The 26,328-nt window shown below is 40.7% G+C and overlaps 2 protein-coding genes across 3 annotated transcripts in view; both read left to right on the plus strand.

Annotated features, from left to right (window-relative positions):
• Positions 1-9,494, plus strand: part of rps6ka3b (ribosomal protein S6 kinase, polypeptide 3b) — a 42,084-nt gene extending 32,590 nt beyond the window's left edge. The window contains exons 12-22 of one of the 2 annotated variants that reach the window (XM_070927825.1): positions 627-691; positions 788-890; positions 1,025-1,134; positions 1,414-1,539; positions 1,620-1,709; positions 2,992-3,150; positions 3,279-3,440; positions 3,766-3,842; positions 3,998-4,115; positions 4,373-4,513; positions 5,463-9,494. In XM_070927825.1, the coding sequence (XP_070783926.1) occupies positions 627-691; positions 788-890; positions 1,025-1,134; positions 1,414-1,539; positions 1,620-1,709; positions 2,992-3,150; positions 3,279-3,440; positions 3,766-3,842; positions 3,998-4,115; positions 4,373-4,513; positions 5,463-5,585 (1,274 nt within the window). In that variant the 3' untranslated portion in view covers positions 5,586-9,494. The remainder of the gene's footprint in view (positions 1-626; positions 692-787; positions 891-1,024; positions 1,135-1,413; positions 1,540-1,619; positions 1,710-2,991; positions 3,151-3,278; positions 3,441-3,765; positions 3,843-3,997; positions 4,116-4,372; positions 4,514-5,462) is intronic. The other variant, XM_070927826.1, reaches the window with a different exon arrangement.
• A 7,728-nt stretch (positions 9,495-17,222) lies between these two features.
• Positions 17,223-23,284, plus strand: eif1axb (eukaryotic translation initiation factor 1A X-linked b). Its single transcript, XM_070927847.1, has 7 exons — positions 17,223-17,375; positions 18,149-18,232; positions 20,061-20,164; positions 20,383-20,433; positions 20,779-20,860; positions 21,182-21,273; positions 21,835-23,284. Exons 1-7 carry the CDS (start codon positions 17,360-17,362, stop codon positions 21,838-21,840), a joined length of 435 nt encoding a protein of 144 aa, XP_070783948.1. The 5' UTR covers positions 17,223-17,359; the 3' UTR covers positions 21,841-23,284.
• Positions 23,285-26,328: the final 3,044 nt, after the last annotated feature.

Here is a 26,328-nt window from a genome sequence, read left to right on the forward strand (position 1 = left end):
AGTTAAAACTAGCTAACTGTATATAAAATAGTTAAAACTAGCTAACTGCATATAAAGCAGTTAAACTAGCTAACTGTATATAAAGCAGTTAAAACTAGCTAACTGCATGTAAAGTAGTTCAAACTAGCTAACCGTATATAAAGCAGTTAAATCTAGCTAACTGTATATAAAGCAGTTAAAACTAGCTAACTGCATATAAAGCAGTTAAACTAGCTAACTGTATATAAAGCAGTTAAAACTAGCTAACTGTATATAAAGCAGTTAAAACTAGCTAACTGCATGTAAAGTAGTTCAAACTAGCTAACCGTATATAAAGCAGTTAAAACTAGCTAACTGCATATAAAGCAGTTAAATCTAGCTAACTGTGTATAAAGCAGTTAAAACTAGCTAACTGCATATAAAGCAGTTAAATCTAGCTAACTGTATATAAAGCAGTTAAACTAGCTAACTGTGTCTAACTGCATATAAAGCAGTTAAAACTAGCTAACTGTATATAAAGCAGTTAAAACTAGCTAACTGTATCTCACTATGATCAAACAGTGATATGATTACAAGACAGACCCACGTCGGCCTCCTACTGGTCGGTCCGGTACAACACTGGACTGACAGCTGATGTTTATTTGCAGGCGCTGGACCAGACGGTGTGGAGGAGATCAAGAGGCATCAGTTCTTCTCCACCATCGACTGGAATGTCAGTGTCTCTGTTCATTAAACTTCATTAGTTTATTATTGGTATCATTCGTTTTGTTTAGGTATAGTTTTCTAACGTTTCCTCCCCCCCCTGTAGAAACTCTTCCGCAGAGAGCTTCACCCTCCCTTCAAACCGGCTGCAGGACGACCTGACGACACTTTCTATTTTGATCCAGAGTTCACAGCTAAAACACCCAGAGGTACAGGCTGTCACTCCACCTCACCACCTCCTCCTCCTCCTCCTCCTCACACCACTGAGCTGAACTACATTCAGAATGGAATCAGATTCAGTTGAGCAGTGAGGATCAACAGCCGTTTGTGTGTGTTTTCTCAGACTCTCCGGGGGTTCCTCCCAGTGCCAACGCCCATCAGCTGTTCAGAGGATTCAGTTTTGTGGCCATAACAGAAGAGGAAACACAACCACTGCCCAGTACTATTGTTCAGGTACATACACAAAAGGAGAGCCTTTAGGACCACATCTGAGGCTCAGCTCTGTTATGACCCCTGAGGTAGTGCTGCTGGGTCAGCCTGAGCGAGTGTTAAAACACCCCAGATTATATCACTGATGATGTGTGCGCAGTCGGGAATATCTGAGAATAAACGTCAGGTAAACCTTTCCACCTCCAAACAAGAGCAATGTGATGCATCCAGGACTGTCTCAATCCTTTCATCAGTTATTATTAGTAGTAGTACTTGTGTTAACGTGTGCGTCTTTGCCTGTAGCAGCTGCACAGAAGCACGTCCCAGTTCTCAGACGCCTACGAGATCAAAGAGGACATCGGTGTCGGGTCGTACTCCATCTGTAAGCGCTGCCTTCACAAAGGAACCGGCATGGAGTACGCAGTCAAGGTAAAACATCCACGGAGTCTGCAGCGGGACGTCTACGTTCGCCTTCCCTTCACTGTAAACACTGTTTGTCCCTGTTACAGATCATCAACAAGGCCAAGAGAGACCCGATGGAGGAAGTGGAGATCCTGCTGAGATACGGACAACATCCCAACATCATCACCCTCAAGGATGTGAGTCACGTTACGTTGATCTTGTTCAGGGAAATAATGAAACTGTTCTGATGCTTTTAAAATGATGCCTTTAACTCTCAAAGCCGCTGTTTTATTCTGAAAATCAACTGTTATTTTGATCTGTCTCTTTAATCCAGAGTGACTCAGTCGGGGTCATTTTCTTTCCACTCGGTCGAGCTGAATATCTGGTGAATTTGTCTTTGTAGCTGGTGGACAAAACAATCATTTCCCTGCTTTGATGCAAACGGTTTCAGTTTGGTTTCAGTTTTTCTGTGACTCACTCGTAATTAGAGTTAAAAATATCATCTTGCTGTTGGGTGAAAATGCCCTCACTTGAATCACTTCCAGTAACTGAAGACAATTATATCTGCGTTCATGTCTTTTTGTTCAGTTTGTTTTACAGAGATGATTCAGCTCTTTGTCTAAACATTATAAATGAAGTGCTTGTTAGATATATTATTATATATATTACATACAAAGTTTTGTCTGTTTTGTTCTTCCTCTTTGCTGCTGTGACACTTTAATTCAGTTTATCTTATCTTAAATATGTTTTATACAAAAGTCTTATTGATTATTTTCATCATCCTTTATTTTCTTGATTAGTCTTTTAGTCTGTAAAATGCTAATAGTGAAAAAATGCTAGAATGACGTCTTTAGTTTGTTTGTTTTGTCCAAAACCTCAAAACGCTCAATTTATTATCTTAATGATTGTTTCATTCAATTTTAAAATGGACCAATCGCTGCAGCTCTAGCTCTCTAGTGTCTGTAGCGTTGAGCATCAAAGTTTGGGGCTGCAGCTGATTCTGGATCAATTGTTCAGTCTGTAAAATGTCAGAAAATAGTGAAAAATTAAGTAAAAGTAAGTAAAAGTTGATATCTTGAAATGTCAAAAGTTGACTTACTCAATTTACTTAAAAGAGGACTTTGAAAAGCTGAGAAAATGATGGTTAATTGATTATTAAAGTGTTGATCAATTAATTGACTAAATCGTTTCAGGTCTAATCTCCCAAAACGTAGGTATTGTAAAAGGTATAGTTTTGGTGTGTGTATGGAAACCGATATTGAAATATTTTCATCAGACACTTTGACCCCCCCTCTCATAGTGTGAGTCAATTAATCAATATTATTGGTCAAAGCAGTGAGTTTCTCTTGTAATCAGGAACTAATATCCAGAAGGAGCTGTTCTCAAGCTGTGACATTAGTTTGAATTTCAATGAATTCACAGAACAATCGAGCGACTGAACTGTTAGTAAGTGTTGTTTGTGTTATTTCCGCGTGGTAGGTGTATGACGACGGCCGGTCGGTGTTCCTGGTGACGGAGCTGATGAAAGGAGGCGAGCTGCTGGACAAAATCCTCCGACAGAAGTTCTTCTCTGAGCGAGAAGCCAGCGCCGTCCTCTACACCATCACCAAGACGCTGGAGTACCTGCACGTTCAGGGGGTACGTACGTTTCTCTGGGGGGGAAATAATTAGGTTGAGCAGACCAGCGGACGTTTTGCTTTAAAGGGACAGTTTTATCCTGAGACGTATAAGTCTGTGAAACACCTGACGTGAGCTTTCCTGTTCAGGTGGTGCACAGAGACCTGAAGCCCAGTAACATCCTCTACGTGGACGAGAGCGGCAACGCCGAGTCCATCAGGATCTGCGACTTTGGTTTCGCCAAACAGCTGCGAGCCGAGAACGGTCTGCTCATGACGCCGTGTTACACTGCCAACTTTGTCGCGCCTGAGGTACGAGGTCTGGTCAGGGTTCAGGATTCGGGTCCAACACTGTCTATAAGTAAAACAGAAGACTTTGTTTGTTTGCATCAGTCAGGTTTTACTTTCTGACTTAACTCTGATCACTGTGGGGAAACATGGCTGAAGAAACATGTTTTAATACCAATTATACACACAAGTACACAGCTGTCAAGTATTCATGTTTGCTTGAAAGGTGTGAAGTGCATCATTCAGAAGGCGCTGAAGCTCTTTGCTGCGGCAGTGAGAGAAAAGCGGGACAGATGTTTGCATACATGAAGTGGCACTGAAGCCGGTGTGTTCCTGTGTGTTCTGGCAGGTGTTGAAGAAGCAGGGTTATGACGCAGCCTGCGACATCTGGAGTCTGGGAGTCCTGCTGTACACGATGCTGACCGGGTAGGTGTCAACACATTTACCTTTGACCTCCGATCATTTGATTAAAGATGGAATGAGTTCATGTGTTCAGAGCTATGATTGCACGCTGCAGTAAAACGTATCTGAATGTGAATTCTTTCTCTTTCCCGTCCCTCGTCCTCTTCATCCACCTTCAGTTTCACTCCCTTCGCTAACGGTCCAGAGGACACGCCGGAGGAGATTTTGGCTCGTATCGGCAGCGGGAAGTTCTCCCTCACTGGAGGATACTGGAACTCTGTGTCAGCTGAGGCGAAGGTGTGGACACACGCACACACACACACAACTGTGTCAACAACACAACAAACACACAAACAGCAGCGTAAACACTAATCTAGATCTTCAACTGAACACACTGGCTGCATCTCTCAGGTCATCACAACAAAGTTCAATGAAATCTGAAGGAGTTTGAAAGTGTGCAGTAACTCATGCTAAGACCTGAAGAAACATGATGATGATGATGATGGAGACGTTCATCTTTGCCCACTTCACTATGCGCCTCTGACCCCCCTCAGGACCTGGTGTCCAAGATGCTTCACGTGGACCCCCACCGGCGGCTGACGGCGGGTCAGGTCCTCCGACACCCCTGGGTGACGCACAGAGACCAGCTGCCCAAATACACCCTCAACAGACAGGACGCACCGCACCTCGTCAAGGTGACACACACACACACACACACACACACACACACACACTGTCCGACCTCTCAGCCCGTCAAACCTACAAACATATGAATCAGATCATTACGGCATTGGTTGTCACGGAAACGGCACATTTGCATTTTGCACGCTGATGACTGAAAGCCAGTTCACACCAGTCGTACAAAAAGATGAAGAAGAATTTGAGCTGCAGATTTCTGTCTCAACCAATGAAAACCTTCGGATACGCGTCAGTTTATGTCTTTATGTCTTTATGTTTTGTAGATTAACAAATTCAATTCTTCACTTTTCAACCCCCGTGAACTCATTTTTGTCAGATGACATGAAACTTGTTTTCTATGTTACAACAGAGTTGAAGCACCGTGTATTTCTTATTTATTTAGTGTCATAATAAAATCACAATTAATAAGAGCAGATAGTCTGCTGATACGGGTTGGTGTATTTTAAAAGTATTTATTTATTCAAGGGTTTTTATTCTTAATGGAATCAGATTTTTTTTCAGAAGGGCTCTCGCTTCTTTAAAATCACTTTGCATGTTCTTAATGTCAAAAACATCAACGTCAAATATCCACGTCATCAAAAAGCAAGAAATTTGTGTGAAGATGTGATTGAAGCTGCCTTCTCGGGCTGCATCTAATACTTAATAGGTGAATCTATAGAATATTAAAATAAATATTTAAATATAAGTATTTTATTGTTATTTATTTAATGGTTTATTTAACAGCGACGGGGGCAGAATTAGCCAAGATGTAGTCTGAATAAAATGTAAAATTAGATCAATAATAAAAGGAGAATATTAATATTAGTAAAGATATCATACAGCACATCTTTCGGCTTCTTTGTCGGGTATCAAGACATAAACAGAAGCTTGTTTAATAAACTCTGCTGTCAGTGAACTGAAACACTTCCAGCTCTCTGACTCTCTCCGTGCCCCCCCCCCCCGCAGGGTGCGATGGCAGCCACCTACTCGGCCCTCAACAGGAACGTCCCTCCGGTCCTGGAGCCGGTGGGCTGCTCCACTCTGGCCCAGCGGAGGGGGCTGAAGAAGATCACCTCCACCGCTCTGTGACCTTTAACCTCCCCTCCTCCTCCCCTCCCCCCCTCTCAACTCTGACCTCGATCTGACCTCCGCCGGACCCTCACCCCTCCTCTCTCCCTCTCTCTGGTCCGGTCCGGAGGGACAGACTACTGATGGACCCAGGAACCGCTAACGCCAAATAGGAACACGGAGACCACCGCCCCCCCTCTGACCCCGCCATCCCTGCCCTGTCCTGCACCTTAACGGACTCTTCTGATTGGATCTCGTGGCTGGTTATTTCTCAGCTTCAGCATCACTGATCGACAGGCCGAGTCCTCCGGTGGCGTTTTTGCTTCGGACAATCAGCGCCGCCTCGTGGACCCAGAGACGGAGCGCGCGTCAGGAAAATAAAAGTACTGTATTTATTTACTTCAGACGGGGAAATCTGAACATAGGAACATGGTAATCTAATGTATGCATTTAAAGAGCTAGGATCATTGTTATTATACTGTCGTCATGGTTCTGCATAGCTGTAGATCCTGTATTTAAACCTCAAGTAGCCTCTGAGATGACGGCGTCTGCAGAAAAGGACAGAAGGTCTAGAAGAAAAATCAAGACTTAGGGAAGGAGAACTCTGGTAACTGAAGCATTTACTCAAACTTAACATCTGACTCTCAGGAGAGATGAGTTAGTACATCTCACACTTCCAGTATTTTACCTTTCAGGTGCAAAACACAAAGAACAAAAAAGGAAACTGGTTCGTCTCAGCCTGCAGATGTCTAACAGTTGGCTTATGAATCCAGCGGTCTGCGTCCAAAACATCAAAACTTCATTTTGGGAATGAAGTCAAGCTTTTGTCCCCTCAGATTTACTTAAATCAAAGCAGATTTGTGTTCTGTATCATTTGTTTTTAAAGCTGCACAAGGCAACTTTGTGTTTTGCGGCGCCCTCTGGTGGCAACAAAACATCTATAAAATGATGCAAAGTGACGCAGTGAGCTGCACCCTCTGAACTACATCTGTGCTCTCACATTGAACTCTCTCGTCTGGTTCTTCCAGAGGTCGAAGAAGTCCTCAGGTCTTCTACTTAAGTAAAAGTAGCAATACCACAGTATAAATACTCTGATACATGTAAGTCCTGCATTCAAGATCTTACAGAATAATGTATTCTACTGGATTATAATTATTAATGTGTTCATCACTTTAATGTACTTCATATACTGCTGTAATAATACATCATCATGTATTTGATTAGATAACTATTTGTTGTTTATATTTTGTATTAATAATCGGAAGTAACTAAAGCTTTTCGAGAACTAGATTTGCTACCGAAGTATAAAGCACCAAAACGCTGAACCTTGCACATCTCTCAGACAGAACGTCTGGTGCGTTTTATTGTTTTATTGTCTTGTGCAGCTTTAAGACGTGTCAGTGAGTTGAAATTAAACTGTAAACAGCCGAAGGCCACAAAAGCAGCTTTAACTCGAGGAGACGGGTGACATTTGCACAACAAACGTAAGAGAACGTGGAAACATATTTGAGGAGTCCTGTTTTGCATCCTCCTTTATGTTTCTTTTCCCCCCACAAAACAAACAGGAGGACGTTTGTGTTTAGTGCAACGAGGTGACCTGGTTACCCATCAGGCTGTTTGAGGACAAAATGTCGGATTACCTTCGAAAAGCAGATGAAGAGTTGGATTGAAAAAAGGCGAGAGAGAGCGAGAGCTTCCTGCTTTCACAAACACTGGCTGGATCAGCCTCTGACCTTCTCTGTGTGTGCAGCAAACAGGAGGCTGAACTGTAAATATATTTACATGTCGAGCAACTCAGGTTTCTATGAATCAAGACGATGCATTTTTCTATGTCCAGCAGGAGAGAGGTGTACAGAACATAAGCACACAGATGTGAGCGATGGGAAGTGAGCAGGACACAAGGAGCTCGATGGGCGTGTCGTCAGTTTTACCACCCGTCCTTTACGAAAGTCTCATTTATAGACGTCTTGTTTTGGAGTCAAACTCTTGCTGAGGCAGCATTTCATCTTTAATGTGTTCATGTTGGTGTTGAAGACGATCTTCTGTCAGCAAAACCCTTTAAAACAAAAAGTGTAGCAGAAAAAGTACATTTAGAAACATTCCAGTTGGATTCAAAAGTACCTGCAAGCGTCTGACGCCATCTTGGAGGTTCATCGGTGAAGACGTCATAGTTCACCCAAAATACAAAAAGACACATTTTCCACTAAACGGGGTGTTTAATATCGCAAGTTTGGGGACTTGGACGCATCTTGTGGTGGAAGAAGTATTCAGAAGTGCCAATACAACAATGTAAAAGTACTCCATTACAAGCAAAAGGCCTGCATTCAAAATCCTACTTAAAAAAGTAAAAGTACAGAAGCTTTATCAGCTAAATGTACGTAAAGTATAAAAAGTAAAAGTACCCGTTCTGCAGTAAAATCTTCTTATAGTATATTTGATAATTTTACCTTTTTGAGCCTCAAAAATTTATTTAAATGAAACCATGTGAGACGAAATGAACTCGGAGGCAAAAAGGTTGGAAATCGCTGGTTTAAGCTTTAACAATTTATTGTATTTTATAAACGTATCTGTAAAAAGTAACTAAAGCTGTCATTTACATGTAGTTGAGTAAAAAGTACAATATTTGCCTCTGAAGTCTGGTGTATTTTCATGTTTTATTGTCTTGTGCAGCTTTAAGTGAATTTAAATTAAACACCTCGAGGCCACGAAAGCAGCTTTAACTCGAGGAGACGGGTGACATTTTTTCCTTTTAACACAAAACAAACATCTTACGCTGAAAAGTAGCTAAAGCTGTTAAATAAATAAATGTAGAGCAGCAAAAAGTACAATGTTTCCCTCTGAGATGTAGTGAAGTAGAAGTAGAAGTATACAGGAGCAGAAAATGGACTGTAGTTAAGTACAATTTTGAGGTACTTTATACTTTTACTTCACTACATTTATCTGACACTTATTGTTACTCGTTACTTTATTACATAGAAAAATGTATGACATGATGCAGTACTATACTACTAATCTACCCAGTAGTACACGCAGTACTTGAAACTGACGTCCTACATATATGAATTAGTGATAAAAACAGACATAATTTTTGAAAGCCGTTTGCTGATAATACTTCATATACTTTTACTTAGGTGACATTTTGAATTCAGGACTTTTACTTGTAATGGAGTATTTTTAGGCTGTGGTACTTTTACTTTTAACTGAAACCAAATGACGTATTTACAGGAAGCTTTGTGGAAATTAAAGTATAATTGTAGTTTGGGTGAACTGGCCCTTTAATCACAGTATTACAGAAGTATATGATCAGAATCTGCACTCAGCTGTTAGATATGACCTCCAACATGGCCGCCAGAGGGTGTCACATGGTATCAAAGCCCCCCCCCCTGCTCTGTGTTGGACCTGCTCCCACAGGGTCCAAGTATTCAGGTCTGTAATGGTCTGCCTTCTGCGGCGGATCTCCTCAAAGTAGAACAACCTTCTGTACCTGCGTGTGCCTCCGCTCACCTGACCGCCGAAAAGAAAAACCTTCTCACTCTCTCCTGCGTCTGTTCACCAGGAAGCCCTTCAGTACATCGTCTGAATGTCCGTCAACATAAAGGGATAAAACTTTTACTGCTCTGAGACAAAAACTTCTAGATTTTCTTTTGTTTTATATGTAATATGAAATATATAAATGTTGATCTTTGCCTCGTCTTTCGATGTACAGCTCTGGGATAAAGGAATGTAAAAGGAATGATTTTTTTCTTCCTGTAATTATGAACAGCTTTCTTCTTCTTCCTCTCTCTCCATCTTCCTCCTCCTCCTCCTCCTCCTGGTTTATCTGATCCTGACAGACGCATCCAGCCCTGCTGCTACGCCAGCTCTCTGTTTTTGTACCTGCAGCGAGAGTTGGACTTTCTATTAAAACCAATAAAAAGGATAATCAGCTGATGAACGCATGGCGACTCTCATTAAACAGCTGTTCACTCAGATAATGAAATGCAAACATATTCGGACTTTCCTGAAGTCGTATGAAGGAATTAATGTGTTTTTATTGTTGCGTTTTGCACAAAACTTCACCACAAATGAATATAAACCAGAGGTGTTTCATAAAAGCACTCACATATTAGTACCACAGTGTAGGAATACTTACTTTACTTAAGTAAAAGTATTAGCATCAAAATATACTTAAAGTACTCATTCTGCAGAATAATATATATTATGTTATTGCATTAATGTACTTTAATGTTGCGGCTGTGTCTTCAGGATGTTTTAATAACTTCATTGAAACTTAATTCAAAGGCTTTTCGAGACCTGCAGATACCCTGATTACTTTAATGTGACCAGTTAAACACAGTACAAGTATGACAAATAATACTCCAATTAACAAAATAGGCCTGGAAAGTTTCTTAAAGGGTCAATTCACCCCAAACAACAGCACGTGCATCTGATGAATCTCTCAGTCCTCAGCCGGTTTAGCTGGATAAACACTTAGTGTTTCACGCTGAGCAAAATAATAACAACGCTAACAAATCAGTGGCGTTTCCCTTTAATGTCAGAAAAAAGAAAGAAAAAAAGACACAAGGAAAATGTGGCAGAGACAAATAACTACAGCAAGAATAAAAAACAACAAAAGATTTCATTCCAAACATATGACACATTTTAATTTTCAAAAATAAAAACTCACATTCACCTCTAAATGTTTAAAAAACAGACGGTTGCAGTTCATCTCAGCGTTTATGCACCAAACCTAGTTGCTATTTTAGTGATTTTAGCACCGTTAATACTCGTTTCATCCTCTAAAGGAAGAACAATCATGATTTATGTTTGGGCACTCCGCATGTCTTCTACATTTGCTGCATTTATTTGTGCCTCTATTAACTCCAAATAAAAAACAAGTAAACACCATCTCAATATAAAGTATTTTGATCATCGGTGAGTTTTTAAATCCACATTTTGGACTTAAACACATTATAATTTTACAGTATTTAACTGTAAATACGATGCAGATTTATTCTGAAAATGTGTCACCACACTTCCTGTTAAACACATGATCGATGAAACGACAAAACATGACACACACACACACACACACACACACACACACACACACACACACACACACACACACACACACACACACACACACACACACACACACACACACTACTCCAGTGGTTCACAATCTGCGAAAATTCAATCAAATTTAAATCTGAAGGGTCACAAGACGATAAAAGGGATGAAAGAAAATATTGTTTTTATTGTTGAATACTGGAAATTTATCCTTATTAAACTTCTTAAAATCCTTCAAATGAAACAATCTGAGCAGGAAAAATGACTTTGTGGTTGATCTGTTCGCAGCTTATGATGTAAATAATGTAAATAAATTGTGATGAGGACAAAACAGAAATATGGCTTCAAACTGGGCTGCTGAAACACTTATTTTCATTTCATTAATCCGTCTATTCATTACATTTCTGGTTAATTAAAATGTAAATAAAAAGAGCTAAAAGATCATTTGATCAATGTGTTTTAGTAAAGGTTCATTTTTATGTTTTTTGTTTTTTACAGATTTCGTGGCTGTTCTGGAGCTTTCGATCATATCACACAATCTTCTTCAGCAGATGGATGAACTGATCTTCATCAGCAAACTCCATCTGCTGATGAAGATCATGTGGTTCGATCAAAAGCTCCAGAACATTTTCAACACTTCTGTAATAAATCCCCAATTATCTTTTTTCTTTATAGTGACGACATTTACGTGCATGCAGGCTTTTTTATAATGTGTTATTACACTTTCTATCCCATTTACTACAAATCACGTGCGCTTTACGTTGCTGACACACACACACACACACACACACACACACACACACACGAGTTTAACTGACTTCCAGACCAATCAGTCTGTAAACCAGAAACTGTTAATGCTTCACAATGAACACTTTGTTTTTATTGACTGATCAAAAAAAAAAATCATCTGAGATTTGACAAGAAAAGCATCAAATTCATGAGCTTCAAAAATCAGAACAGAGAAGTTGTCAACTAAAAAGTCAAAAAGTAGGTTTCTGCTCGGCAGCTGACTGCGAGCTCTCCGATGTCACAGCTTCCCACGAGCACTTGAATGCACCACACCAGCAGATCTTTTAGCTACGTCACTATTTAACTCCTAACCTAAAACAAAGAAGGCTACATGTTCACTGTGATGGACGACCCACCTAAAGTTCACTTTCATAGCTCCCTGAAACAAAGCGCTGCCTAAAAAGCTGCGTTACACTTTGGAACATGTCAGCAGTAAAGAACACGTGATTTGCAGTGAAACATAGAAGAGAACTGGCAGTGCCCCTTACATCCATTTTGGAGCCAGGTGATACTTAATGTTCATTTTCTTTCCCGTCTATTGGAAGAAACCTGCAGCTGCAGGAAGTGTTTGATGACAGAATAATTACTAATAACATACAACTTCTATTAAGAGTAATAGAAATAAAATGTTTAAATCGGTCTCCAACAGCCAGCTGCAGCCTGCATGTAAACATCATCACTCTGTGTGCTGCGACGCTGCAGGATGAAAACGGGTCTACTCATGAATACACAGTATTTACACACACATGCAGCGACTCAAACACTAATGAAGAAGAAGAACAAATACAGCGTCAACACTGTGCAGGGCTGAGGGCTCTTCTTCTACAACCCGGGTCTTATTCACATCACAGCTGAAACAAACCAAATATTCTCTGGTTGCAGCTTCTCTCTGTTTTACATCTGAAGAGTCACAATGTTCACTATCTTTTGACATTTTGTAGACAATGAATCTACAAAGATAATCGATAATGAAAGTTAGTGTTGATTTCAGCCCTGATGTACATTCATTTCTATCAGTTATGATAATAAACGCACACGTCTGTGCTCCGTTTTCATGCTGGATACTTTTACTTTTAAACAAGTAGTTTAAGCTCTTTGGTTAAATGATCACTTTTACAAAAGATCCTAAATGTTGCTGATAAATGCAGTGAGGTTTGTGAGTCCTGCAGGGCTTTCAGAGACGCTTGTGAACGTTGTTTGAAGTGATTTGTGAAACGTGTAAAAATGAGCAGGAAGAGATGAGCTGATGTTGCAGATCTGGTGAAACTGGAGTCAGATGAGAAGATTGATACGCACATGTCCGTACGCTGACCAGGAAGCTACAGCCAGTTAGCCTAGCTTAGCATGAAGACTGGAAACTGGGGGAAACAGCTAGCCCAGCTCTGTCTCAAATCTGCCTACTATAGTTCACTGATTAAAACTGGCCCTTAGATGTGCTAGTGCGCTAGCTGTTTCCGGTCTTTATGCTAAGCTAAGCTAAAATGGCTGCTTGTGTTGATCTTCTCATCTGACTCTCAAGCAAGAAAGCGAAGAAGCATATTTCCAAACAAAAACAAGACCCAGGTTGTGAAAAAACATCATTTTCCTTCCACAGTTAGCAAACCTGTATTCACTCTGCACGACACTGACGGACGCTGAAGGCAACAAGACTCCACTGAACGGCACCAGTTACGAACAACTCGAGGCAAATCTTTGAAATGAGAGGATTATTACAGAAAAAAGAGGATGTCAAAAACATGAAGGATTGTGTCCAAAGTTCAGTTCATTTAGTCAAAGATGCATAAATGTCAGACGTCATCTGACAAAGAGGAGGTCACTGAGCTGCTGCTGCTTTAGTCTGAGAACACAAAGGTGTCAGAAGTCAGAGTCGTCGGTGGCAGAGTTATCGGCGCCGGCGGAGACTCCGAGCGTCTGCAGGTGGTTTTCACCAGACTCCTGCTTCTTCTTCTTCTTCTTGTCGTGGTTTTTGATGTGAACATTCAGTCCCCTCTCCGTCATCTCATAGATCTGACACTTGGCGCAGTAGTAGGGCGACACGCCGACGTGCCTGAACTGATCGGCCAGGTACGACACGAGCGACTTGAAGCCTTTATTGCAGATGTCGCAGCGAGGGATGACGCCCGGGTGCTCCTTCTCCAGGTGTCTCCTCAGACCCCACCTCGACCCTTTGAACCCCGTCTTCTCCGTCTCTGTTTTGTTTTCTGTCTCCGCCGAGCAGAGGAAGCAGGTGAACACCGCGTCGTGGTTGGCGTGGCGTCGTGTGTGGGCGTCCAGTTCGATCTGAGTGCGAACCGTTTGCTGGCACCATGTGCAGAAGAAGGTCTTCTTCCCCTCCATGTGGTGCATTTGTTTTAAATGTACGGCCAGACCCGAGCCCCTCTTGAAGAACCTGCCAGGCGGCGGGCAGAGTGTGCACACCAGTGAGCCTGAATTCATTTTCATCACTTCGCTGTAGTTCTCTCCGAGCTCCAACACACACTTATTGCTCACAACTTCCTCCTTTTTCACCTCCTCTTCGGTTGGCAGCTTCCTCTTCTGCCTCGCCTCGTGTCTCGGCCTCTGTGGCCTGGACGGTTTGGACATCACAGGTAAAGGAGCTCTGGCGTCGTCTCCGACCACAGGATGATTCATTATGGGCTTTTTGGCCGGGAGCGATCTATCCACGGACATCGTAAACTGGTAGCTCTCTCCCTCCTCTTCAGGATTTGAATACTCAATGACATACACACTGTCTTCCTCTTCCTCCCCCCCAGCCTCCTCCTCCACAGGTATCGAGTACTCCACCTCATAGCACTCTGCAGCATCGTCTTTAACCTTCCCCCCGACATGAGACTGCTCCTCTGCAATGTGTGTGTCATCTATTCTCACCACTGTTATCTGGTCCATCCCACCAGCACCGTCCCAGTTTCCATTTCCTGACGCGACTGAGGACGACATCGCTTTTCTGACTGCCGGGTGTTCAGAAGACGTCTAACACCAGAAAAAACAGATTTCAGTTTTCAGGCGCCAGATTAACTCACATCCAACAGAATAAACATTTTTCTGAAGTCAAACTTGTTGAAAATCGTTGTTTTTCTGTCTTTCACGTAAGCAGAGTTGACATAGCAGCTAGCAGGTAATGTGTTTTCTCTGTTTTGTATTATAAATTAACAGAGAAAAGAAGGAAGAAATGCTTTTATGTTGAGAGTTACATGATGCTGCAGAACTTTCTTTGATATTATACAATTCTAGCTTGGAGGACATGAGCTTGACAGTACAACCGCTGCAGCTCAACCATGTTGTAATGACCACAAGTGCGGTTACAGAGGTAGCAGTATGTGTAACTCAGCATATTATATATTTAAACATCAAATATAAAGGGCAACAATTAAAGTTAAACATAACTTTTGAATTCTATAAATGTTATGTAATAGATATAATGTTATAATGTTGTTATGTTCTGTAAAGGTTACAAGCTGTATTACTTTAATTAGTAGCTCAGGCCGTTTTACTTAAATAGTTTCACCAAAACATAATTTTGGATTAAAATTAACCAGATATATTTTTCTTTTGTGTTACATAGTGTTTTCATGTTTTTAATGAATTCATAAGCCTCAGAAGAATGTCATGATTGGGTAATGGATGGATGTTATTGTTGTTTGGATTTTTTGTGGTTGGTTTTACTAAAGAGGGGAAAGAAAGATCAATATCCAACAGAATTTAATTCAAAATAATTGTTAAAAGGTAATCTAATGCTTAAAAACACGTTAAAACTAATATAATAATAAAATATTTTATTGTATTGACTCCGGAGAGAAGCAGCAACCATTATTTTCCTCTTCTGAATAAATGTCCAGCAGCACTCACCAGGATCCTGCTGCTGAAGTCAGCCCTCACAGCCAAACCTCGCTCACCAGGTTAGCTGGAAACAACACTGCAGCTAGCTTAGCAACAAGGGAGCTAACGTGCAAAGAGACTGCAACTTCCAGCCGAAAATATATATTTTTTTAAACTTTGCACCACTTGGCTATTTCGCGGTAAAAACAACGAGTTGAAACGCACATCTAAATGTTGAGAAACAGAGGACAGTTATCCTTTACTTGGTGCAGGAGGGTCACTTGATTTCGATCATTAGCTGAGCTCAACCAAAATGTCTATTTTCTTTCTGGGAAAATAAAAACATCAACAGCACGTCGTCCGGACAGCGCGCCCCCTGGTGGTGCGGAGGAATACAGCGCTAAACTGGATCTGGAAAAGTACTGTAATAATACTGTAAATTGTGCTGTCATATTTATAATGTAACTATGTATATTCATTCAAATACTGCATTTTAGTGAAAGTTTGAGGTGCATTTCAGCAAACGCCACACCATAAATTAAAAGTAGCTACTCGTTATGCAGAATGACCCATTTCACAATAACACATTTTAAAATGCATAATGTGTAAGCATCATTATCATGTTGCAGCTGGTAAAGGTAGAGCTAATTTCAACTACTTTATGTACTGCTGGGTGGCTTAATCTATAAGGCGCTTGACTCCGGTTTTAATATGCTCTCAATGTTACACACAGTTCAAGAGGGCCAGCTGTTCCTCACTACCTCCCGCCTGTATGCAGACTCATCAACGTCCTGGATGAGGCCGATCACCACCGTGTGTCTTCTGCAAACTTCAGGAGTTGAACTGACGGGTCTGTGCAGGGGTGTGAAGGATGGCTTATCAAACCAACAGTAAAACACATTCAGGTCGTCGGCCAGTTGATGGTTCTCCACAGTCTGGGGGGATGGTTTCCTGTAGCTGCTGATGTCCTGCAGGCCTCTCCACACTGACCCAGGGTTATTTGCTGAAAACATCTTTTCAGCTTTTCAGCTTTTCAGCGTAGCTTCTCTTTGCTAAAAAACAGGTTTTCAGCAAACAACCCTGGGTCAGTTAGGAGAGACCTATACATCAAAGTGTAGTGAATCTTTCAATTGGGTTTACATTGGGAGACCATATATAGATAAAACAACCAGATCAGAGTGCCAGTTTCACCAAATTAAACACTTGAGGTAAAAAAAACCTGTAAATCTAGTTTTGCCATGAAGCAGTCCTCCTGAATTATTTACAACATTGTTTGCAATGCAAAAAAAACATAAAGATTATTTTCATAGATACTTCAGTGTATCAACAGTGCAGCACCTACAGACTTCTACCTTCTAATGGCATATATCACCATATTGCCTGACCATATGCACCAGTAATAATACTCCAATTGTATAATTTATAGTATAACACTGCCAGGGACCATTCTGCTGCATTATCAGTACTTTTGATACTTTAAGTTAATTTTCTTGTTGATACTTCTGTTCTTTTATTTCAGTAAAATATTGAATGCAGGACTTTTACATTGTTGTGCTGATACTCAAGTAAAGGATCTGAGTAGCCTTCTTATTTCACCACTGGCTTTCCATTATAACTGTAGCTTACTGTATTTTAGATCCCTTGAATAAAAAACATTATATAAAGCAATTAGAATCAGCTCCACCTCGACCAACTACAACAATAAAATACTACTTATACAGTGATGCATCTGCAGCCTAATAATTAATCTGTGGAATGAGTAGAGTCTCTACTCAGCGTACTCTAAGTACACCAATTTTACTTGTAATGTTGTATTTCTACATTTAGGTATTCCTACTTTTACTTTAGTAGGATCAGAATACTTCCACCACTAATTATGAGTGTTTACTTGCCCTTTAGCCGTTAACGGCAGTTTATTGTCTCTGTCACAAACACGTTTTACAATAAAGCAATGGAGTTTTGAATGTCTTGGCGGGCGCATGCGCAAACCGGCGACGAGAATCAGCGGTGACTAGCTAGCTTCTCGTATCGTTCAGTCAATTTAGACCTGTGCTTTCGCTGACTATTGTAAACAGTCATTGTTTAACAGTTAGTCGTTTCTACCGAGCGGGATTAACGTGACCGAGGTGTGAAAGAATATGCCCAAAAATAAAGGTAAGAGACTGAAGAAGACGTTAACGTAATGTTTCAGTGTTGTTAATTGTCTTCGCGCTGCCGAGCCCGCCGTGAAGACACACGCAGTGAAAACGTGACACCGACCAGCTAACGCTAGTTAGCAACATTAATTAGACTCCTTTATACATCCGTCACCTGTGTCTGCGTGTGACTTAGTCACTAAACATGGATTTGGCTGACGTAATGATGAAGTTATGTTAGGCCAGATAAAGTTGTTCAATACTTTGTGCCTGCTAACCCGCTAGCTAAGACCCCGTATTCGGAAGTGTAATACCATTGCTAGCTTAAACTGCTAACTAGCTAGTTGCTAGTTAAACCCCACCCCGGTCTGGCCCGTAACATCTGCGATTTTATTTTACTTAAATGAACACCAGATAAAGTCAGGTAACCTCCTACCGGGTTATTAAACTCATTTGAGGATCTAATTTGAGCGTCATTTAAATGTAAAGTTTCGAGAATGTCAGTTAGATTAGCGAACTAGCAAGGCAACGTCAACTTAAACGTTAGCTAACGTTACTGTTCTTGTCTTAGTCAGGCAGAGTGGCTGACACTAGCATTTAAATCAGTGTTATGTTAATAATTGTTTACAAGCCGATCATCTTTCGAGGAAGTGCGTCAACTAGATAACGACACGACGAGAATTAACTAGACTTAACGGGACCCGAGAACTGATGAACGCAGTTAACTCAGTGAATAGAATCCATAAACAAATCAATCGATAATTACTAACATCTTCCTGTCTCGGTTTATAGGTAAAGGAGGAAAGAATCGGCGACGTGGAAAGAACGAGAATGAGTCTGAGAAGAGAGAGCTGGTGTTCAAAGAGGATGGACAGGGTGAGTACTGGTTCTGGTGCAGTTTTCAGGTGATTGGGGGGGGGGAGAGATTGAAGAGCCAGCTGGTGGCTGGAAAGTAACACTAAAGATCCATCCCTGTCTGTCTGCACTGGAGAGTTTTATGTGTCTTTCCAAGGGGAACAAAGTGTGTAGTTATACCCCTTTAAAGTCAAATCAAGGACACAGATATAAGAAGAAGCTCATCCCAGACAGAAGTTCTGCTCTATAATTTAGATTGCGGACAAAGTGTGAAAAGCAGGCAAATCTTCACATTTGAGTAGAGCCTGAATGCTCAGTCACTCAACAGAAAATAAATCATTCATATATATATTTTAATCGTCAATTTTAAGCAAAAAGGGCAAAAGAAAGTCACTGGTTCCAGCCTCTCAGATATTTTCTGGTTTCTGCTGTTGCCTGAATATCTTTGAGTTTCAGACCGTGGGGCATACAAAATAAGCAATTTGAGGACGACAGCTTGGGCTTTGATAAGCACGTTTCACTATTTTCTGACATTTCGTTATAGACTAAACAATTAATTAGGGGTTATTTGCAGCCCTACATCTGATAACATCTGTTAGATGTTATTTCAGCATTAGTGTGTAGTGCTAAAAAGCCTCCGAAAAATAAAATGTATGGGGCCAAGAAAAAAAACATAACCTGCAGATTCAGTTAACTAACTAACTGCACAATAACAATTAACTCTGCACAATATACAGCTTATGTTTGAAGAAATATATATTCAGCAGTGATGTTTAAAGTGAAGGATTTTGTGAGTATCATCTATCACTAGATGGTAGCATCAGTCTGCAGTCAGATGTTTTCAGAGCTTGGACTGCAGTGACTCGGTGCTGCCAAAATCTCTGTTGCCGTGGAAGTGAGCCCAGTGTGTGGAGGAGGCTTTGCTGGTTTAAGGAACACCTTCAGGTAGTGAAGACGAGGCATACTTAAAGCACATAGTCTTGTCTAGAGAAAGGGTTATAAATATCGTGATACCTACAGAACTTTCTTAGTTTTTTCTTTCTTACTAATTGTTGTAAAATCTTCTCTTTACGTGTAAATTGAAGAAAAGAGAAGAAATCTGATTACTGGTATCGTATAATTCATTTAGTCAACACAATTGGGCTTTTCAGTGAACAGCATGTTATGTCACGTTAATAAAAATATAAAAACAATATGTTGTAAGACCAGGATTATGCTGTTTCCACTAGTTTTATGCAAAAGCTCTCCTTCCCTTTCTTTACTGGCCTTTTTTGTACGACTACAACAGAAGAACCTTCCTATTCAGACACCAGCGAAGCTGAGGCCTCTTCTGTTTCCATCCCTCAGCTCTATTTGCCTTCATCCTGCATTTTTCTATCAAATTATATTTTCAGAGTCACAGGAAAAATGTTAGAAGTTGTCGGACACTAGCTTTGACTAATTAAATTAAAATGGAGGTGTTTTTAGATTATATTTTATTCTCGTAAAGGAGGGCTTCCCCCAGGCAATTTGTTAGCGGAGGTGCTAAGTGCTGCTCATCCGTGTTGTTACTAGATGACTAGTTCAAACAATCACCATACTTATTAAACATGTACCACTGCTCGCTCTCCCTGAAGCTTAATATGTCTACTGTTATTTCATTAAAAATGTAATCTCTTCAGACATTAGCAGAGGTGCTGATTATTTCAGGTAAGGCTGAAATAAGCAGGGCCTCCACATGATGTCTTGTATCTTGGTAAAACTGGCTCAACACCTGGTTAATGTAAATGTCCTGACGTCAGATTTTAAGATAATGTTGCTCCGTTTATAACTTTGGATCAACCATCCTCTGCCCTCTCGTGTCTTCCAGAATATGCTCAGGTGATTAAAATGCTGGGGAACGGACGTCTGGAGGCCATGTGCTTTGATGGAACCAAGCGGCTTTGCCACATCAGAGGAAAACTCCGGAAAAAGGTGGGAATGTCCTGACCATCCTCTCGCACCTTTTCCCCTCCAGCACACACAGGAAACCCCCCTGACGTAGTGCTGAATCGGCGTGTTCTCAATGGTCAGCCAGCCACCGTTGATGTGGCAGCATGGACTCAATTGACCGTGTGTGTGTGAGGGTCACAAAGTGCAGTGTGTTGCTGTATGACACCGGCTAATCTCTGCTTTGTTTTGTTTTCCTCTAGGTTTGGATTAACACGTCAGACATCATCCTGGTGGGACTGAGAGATTACCAGGTGTGTTGGTCGCTCTGTACTGACCCCTCACTGTGAGGACATGTTACAGGTTACATGTTCATGTTGCTGTCTTCAGATAAATAAGCAGCAACATTTCTGTAGCAACCTTTTTAAGGGCTTTTGTGTCATTGAGGATGTAGTCATTAGCACGTTTTTTTTCAATCATCTCTAAATATTAAGGATTATCATTTTATCCATATTTGTACATTTACACATTTTAGACTCCAATCTTTCACCTGTGTAATCAGGTTTTGGTACAGTTATCATTTGGTCGTATGTATTTGTCACAAAAAATATTTCAAAACTGCCTCAGACTCTCGTCTCATAGCTCAACTTCTGTTTCAGGATAACAAAGCTGATGTCATCCTCAAGTACAACGCAGACGAGGCTCGCAGTTTGAAAGCCTACGGAGAGCTGCCAGAGCACGGTGAGTTAAACCGCACACGTCATGCCAACACCAGAGCCACTGGGTCCAAAAACTGAACGTCACAGTGGAATGTATTTATAGTGTTTATTAAGCTCAGGCAGATGAGACTGGACGAACTGGAACATGAGGGTTTCCTTTAGCCCAAACCTCTTCTTTGTTTGTTGACTCAGTGAAGTAATGTGTGCCTGACCTTCAGTACAACTTTTTATGCCTTATTCAACGCTCATGTCACTTCATACTGTAGTATAAACACTATGTTTTTTGTGATTCATGAACATGCATGGTATTTCCTTTCTAACACCCCCGTCTTCCTTCTCGCAGCCAAAATCAACGAGACAGACACCTTCGGGCCTGGAGACGACGACGAGATCCAGTTCGATGACATTGGCGATGACGACGAGGACATTGATGATGTAAGCTCCTCATTTTTTAATTTAAGTCCTCAAATATTAGTTGTTGCTTAAACACAAGCAGCTGCACAAAAACCTGCAGTTTAAAATTGATTTATATCGGTACTATCTGATAAAACAATAAGTAATCAAGATTTAATTTAATGCCAGCTTTTGGTACTTTGTTTTTTAATACTGAATAGGTGAAGGATCAAATATCTCCTAACTAAAGCTCGAACGATTAGTCTATTCAACATGTAACCCCAACCCTATTTTGATCTTTTATTTTTTTTGCTGGCTTTCCTCTCAAATGTGAATGTTTCCTGCTTTTTGTATCTCTAATAGGATGGTAAACTGAATTTTATTTGAGTGTGGAACTGACACTTTACAGACCTTTTTACAGAGTATTTGGCAGATTAATTGATAATTGAATAATAATCTTTACTTGGAGCCCTTCTAACACAATATAAGCTGGATGACCACCTTCAGTGATGTAAAATTAATGCCTAAATCAGCAGAAACTCCTTCAAAGCACAATATGACTATATTATAAAAGCTGAAATGATTCTATTTTCTCTTTTCCAGATCTAAAGACCCGCTACTAGAAGGGGAAGGTGGGATTTTACTAGAGATGCTCCGATTGGGATATTTTGAGCCAATACACCGCACCGATAATGCTTATTTTTATTAAGATCAGCCTATGCCAATCCAATACAGTTTATTAATATACAGTATGTTTCAATTTATTTCAGTTTGTTAACCATCAGTAGACATCTTTGTTGTTTGGAGGACTTTAAATGCATTTCAAGTATGGGAGGGAAAAAAAACATCTGTACTTTGAGTTTATTGTTAACATGAATGATGCTGCTTTAGTAAGACTGTCTCAGTTATCACTCGTAGCGACTGGAGGGCGACGCAGCAGGCTGCCTGGTGACTGACGATGACGCAGACAGTTTGCTTTCTTTGCCTTCATACAGTTGGATTGGAGAATCAGAGTAGGCTGATCACCAGCATCACATTTAGGGTGAATATCAAGAGCATTGCTAGATTGTTGTTTTGTTTTTTTGTTTTTTTACCTTTTTGCTTCTAACATCAACAAAACGGCAATTTTTCCATCTCATCCATGGAGGTTTTTTTTTTTTCTTTCTTTTATTTTTTTTCTTCCTGTATCGTCCAAGAAACACTCACTTACTATTTAGAGGCTCACGCCGACACCTTGACTGCAAAGTATCTCACACCAAATGCGTCATCTTTTTAAAAATGTATTTATATTGATTTCACACTATGTGGAATTTAGCAACAAGTACAGAATCTCTGGATTCACTAATAAAAAGATAAACCATTTTGTGTTTTTTTTGTTTTGTTTTTTTTCCCTTTGGCAGTCCTGTATCCTTGTAGCTGTAGTCTGTAAGACAGTTTATAAAGTTTTTGACAGTTTGAAAGCTGTTTATTAATGACAGAAGATAACACTTGAGTACGCCTCTATCTTTTTAGGGTTTTCATTTTGTTTACGTCATATTCCACTGACAACGTATTAAAATGAACTATTTGCTCATTTTGGGCCGAATGAAGGCGAACCCTCTCCCCTGAAATCTAAAGAAGAATCAAAATGTATTTTTCTATTGTTTCCCTTATTTGTGTTTCTGTCTGTTTGTGTTTCCATGTTCTGTTTTGAACTCTTGGCTGCTCGCTCGGTGGCTTCGACACACAGTGAAGCCCGGTCCGGTCGGCCGCTCTGTCTCATGCTAGACCAGCGGTTCCCAAACCTGTCAGACTCTTACACAGACTCACATAACACCAGTAATACCTCAGATCAGATCAGAGCACACATTCTCTGAACCGCTAGAAAATCTAAAAACAGTGATATATTTATCTGGAAACTCCCCCATGTTCCCTGAGGGGGCCTAGCACCTCAGTTTGGGAACCACTGCTCTAGACCACATGGGGCCTGTTGCTGCTGTTGCTGTAACTCTGAATTAATAAAAATGTACCATGATGTTTGAAGGCTGGGTTTCCAATAAAGATCTTAACTCCACTGACCTGGCATAGTGATTTCTGGGCGCTTCACGCACTTCCTGTGCTGGTCTGAAGGTGGCGAGATTGAGCTAAAGTAGAAGGAGCTGTCTGAATGTGGCCTCACGTCCTTCAGAGCTCCAGGCCAAGAACATCCAGGGCAGCTGGGTGTTGACAGGGCACAATATGTCTGTCCTGAGACTATTTTTATCATTAGAGGGAACACAGAGAAAAAGTGTTATTAGCAAGATCCTGTCCTTGAGCAAAGCCTGATCTCTGACCTGTCTGCTGTCTGTGTGTACTTTGACTTTCTCTTTTGCTATAATGGCTTGAAAATAATTTCTACTGTTTTGTTTTTTTGCCAAGATCCTGTGTTATCTGGTTTTCTTTCCCAAAACATGCACAATTTCTCCTAACACGACCGTGAAAGGTCTTGACAAGTAGGGAAATCCTAACTGAGTTTAATGCTCCGTCCCAAAATATTAGAATACAGTAGCACAGTTTTGTTATTTAATGATTTCATAGTCCCTCTTCCTCTGTGGTGTCATGGCCACAAAACTGATTAAACAGTTCTTGGATCATAAGAGACAGTACAGTGGTCAGTTGTCTGATATGGGTGGGAAAATGGCAAATATTGGTATTAACTGTCATCAACAACCTATTCAGTGTTCAAAGTTAAGAGTATAAATACAAATCTTAGGTTTCTTTTTTGATTGGAGTTCATTATATTCTAAATACTATGCAATGGGTATTAATAATGGTCCCTAGTAAGTTGACCAGGATCAATTAGGGCTGATTGTTAATTGCTGATTGATTCTTAAACATCAAACTGATACAGTATGTGGTCATTATTGTTTTCATGCTGGTTTATTGCCAACAAAATACTATTTTTATTAATAATGTGTGGCTATTAATAGAGCTGCCATCACTCAGGACACCTGTGTGTGTGTGTGTGTGTGTGTGTGTGTGTGTGCGCGCTGACCCATATTGCATGTCAACAGCAGCCAGCCCTCACCGTGATACAAGGATGACGTAACAGCGCCGCTGGGTCTCGCTTGCGCTTGGCACGTGCGCTCTCACACGAGCTGGGATGCCGCGCCAAATGAAGCAGTCAGCCACGTGAGAGGGTGAGCGTGAGAGAGTCGTTCACGAAAGCAACGATAATGAGTCTTTGTATTAAAACAGATTTTAATATTAATTTTACTTGTATTTTTACTCCACAGTCGGTTTTATTCTTCCACCGAGCCACATAGTTGGTTGCTGGTTGCTAGGCAACGCATAACGGCTTGAGTGGTGATTTTCGGCGCATTAATATGTAAATTAGTCAACTGTGAAGCGGTCACAGGTTAGCCAGCCAAAATGTATTGGACCGCGACGAAACAAATTTATTTTCCACAAATAGCTTTATCACTCTTTTTTTTTTTTTTTTTTAGAAGATTGAGAGACTTAAGTGATAGAGAATTAATAATATCATTTTTTCCCCAATACAGTATTTTTTGAGGGAGGGGGGGGGAAGTAGACCCAACCGTTGATTCTTTTTCACCGTTAGCTAATTGAAGCTTCAAATATGGCTAACACATTGACAGTGACGCTGTTTAAGGTGAGCACAGTGAACACAAAGTCATAGCTACACCATGTAGCATAGTGCTCGGATAGAAAACTAACATTTATGCTAGCTCTGGGGCGTAGTGTATGGACCCCCCCCCTCCCCTCTCTGTCTCTGTACCATAGGCTCCCCACTCCGAGCAGCATATTTTCCTCCGTCTTTCCCTGAGTCATTGTGTTGCACCGGCAGTCTCCTCTCCGGTGTGGCTCGGTTTTCTGGCTCCTGTCAGGTCCCTCTGGTGAACATATTCGACGACATTTGAAATGACTGAAGTGGCTTCGAGCCGCCCTGAGATGACAGGTGAGGAAATCATGCTATCATTTATACATTTCCCAATGAATGTCAAGGAATGGGTGTTTAATCTTCTTGTCCACACCTAATTTGTACCGAGATAGATGAACCCTAGACTACCAATACAAGTGTTAATAAGACTGAATTAAAGACCCAGTATTGGCAGAAAGGTTCATCACAGTTTGAGACTTCTTAATGTCATGCTATGCTTTGTTTTCTATATTTTAAAGAATAATGTCACAAATGAGTATGGTAGGTTTTTGCAATGCATCTGTAAATATATCATTATTAATATATTGGCATCCTAGGTTTTTAAATATTTGCACAGAGTCATTGTTGCTGCAACATTTTGAGCCTGGTTTCACATGTAACAGTGATTTCATGAGGCGAGGAGCATATCATATCCATGTGTAGCCTTTTGAAAAACATATTGCAATGTGGGAAAATATATAATAATTATTGCTGCATTTCATATGTAATAGCCTTTCTGAATAATAAAATGTTGGATGTGAAGAATGCTGTATGATGGCATGTGTTGCAAAGTATATGTAGAATCCTATTCTTTTTAATGTCCTGCATTATATTTTCTCATTTACACGTCACACTCCTCCCTGTTTACTGACTGACAGGCTGACTAAATGTTCTTAGGGATGTTACTTGAATCAGCCATGTTACATCATTAATGCAGCGTGGTGGTCATATATCACATACGCCAACTGAAACAAGCTGCTACGGCCTTTAAAACATGTGATTCAGCTGATTTTTTATTTGTCTGCATGTGACTAGAACCCAGAGTAGAACCCATGGGACACTTGGGACTCGGCTCAGATTTGCATGTATTTGCATATCTAATAAGCGTGTGTGTATAAGTGTTGAGAGGATGTTTGCAGCCGTCCCCTGTGTGTTTGTGTGTGTACACATATGTTGGTCGATAGTTGTCCTCTGGCAGCTTTCATGTCAGCTTGACAGATTGAGAATAAAAAAAACATAACAGGAAGAAGGCTGAGGGTTACACTCAGGGGTCCTCCACTGACAGCTTATACTGACACCTGACCCCAATGGCGATATGGTGACTGACAGGAGATTTATTGCATTTGGACGCCGTGACAAGTGTGTGTGATTCCTTCCATATTGACAAATGCAGAAGTCACGTTCGCCGCTCCAGCTTT

The sequence above is a fragment of the Enoplosus armatus genome, chromosome 21 (genome assembly GCF_043641665.1).
Source record: "Enoplosus armatus isolate fEnoArm2 chromosome 21, fEnoArm2.hap1, whole genome shotgun sequence".
Taxonomy (NCBI): domain Eukaryota; kingdom Metazoa; phylum Chordata; class Actinopteri; order Centrarchiformes; family Enoplosidae; genus Enoplosus; species Enoplosus armatus.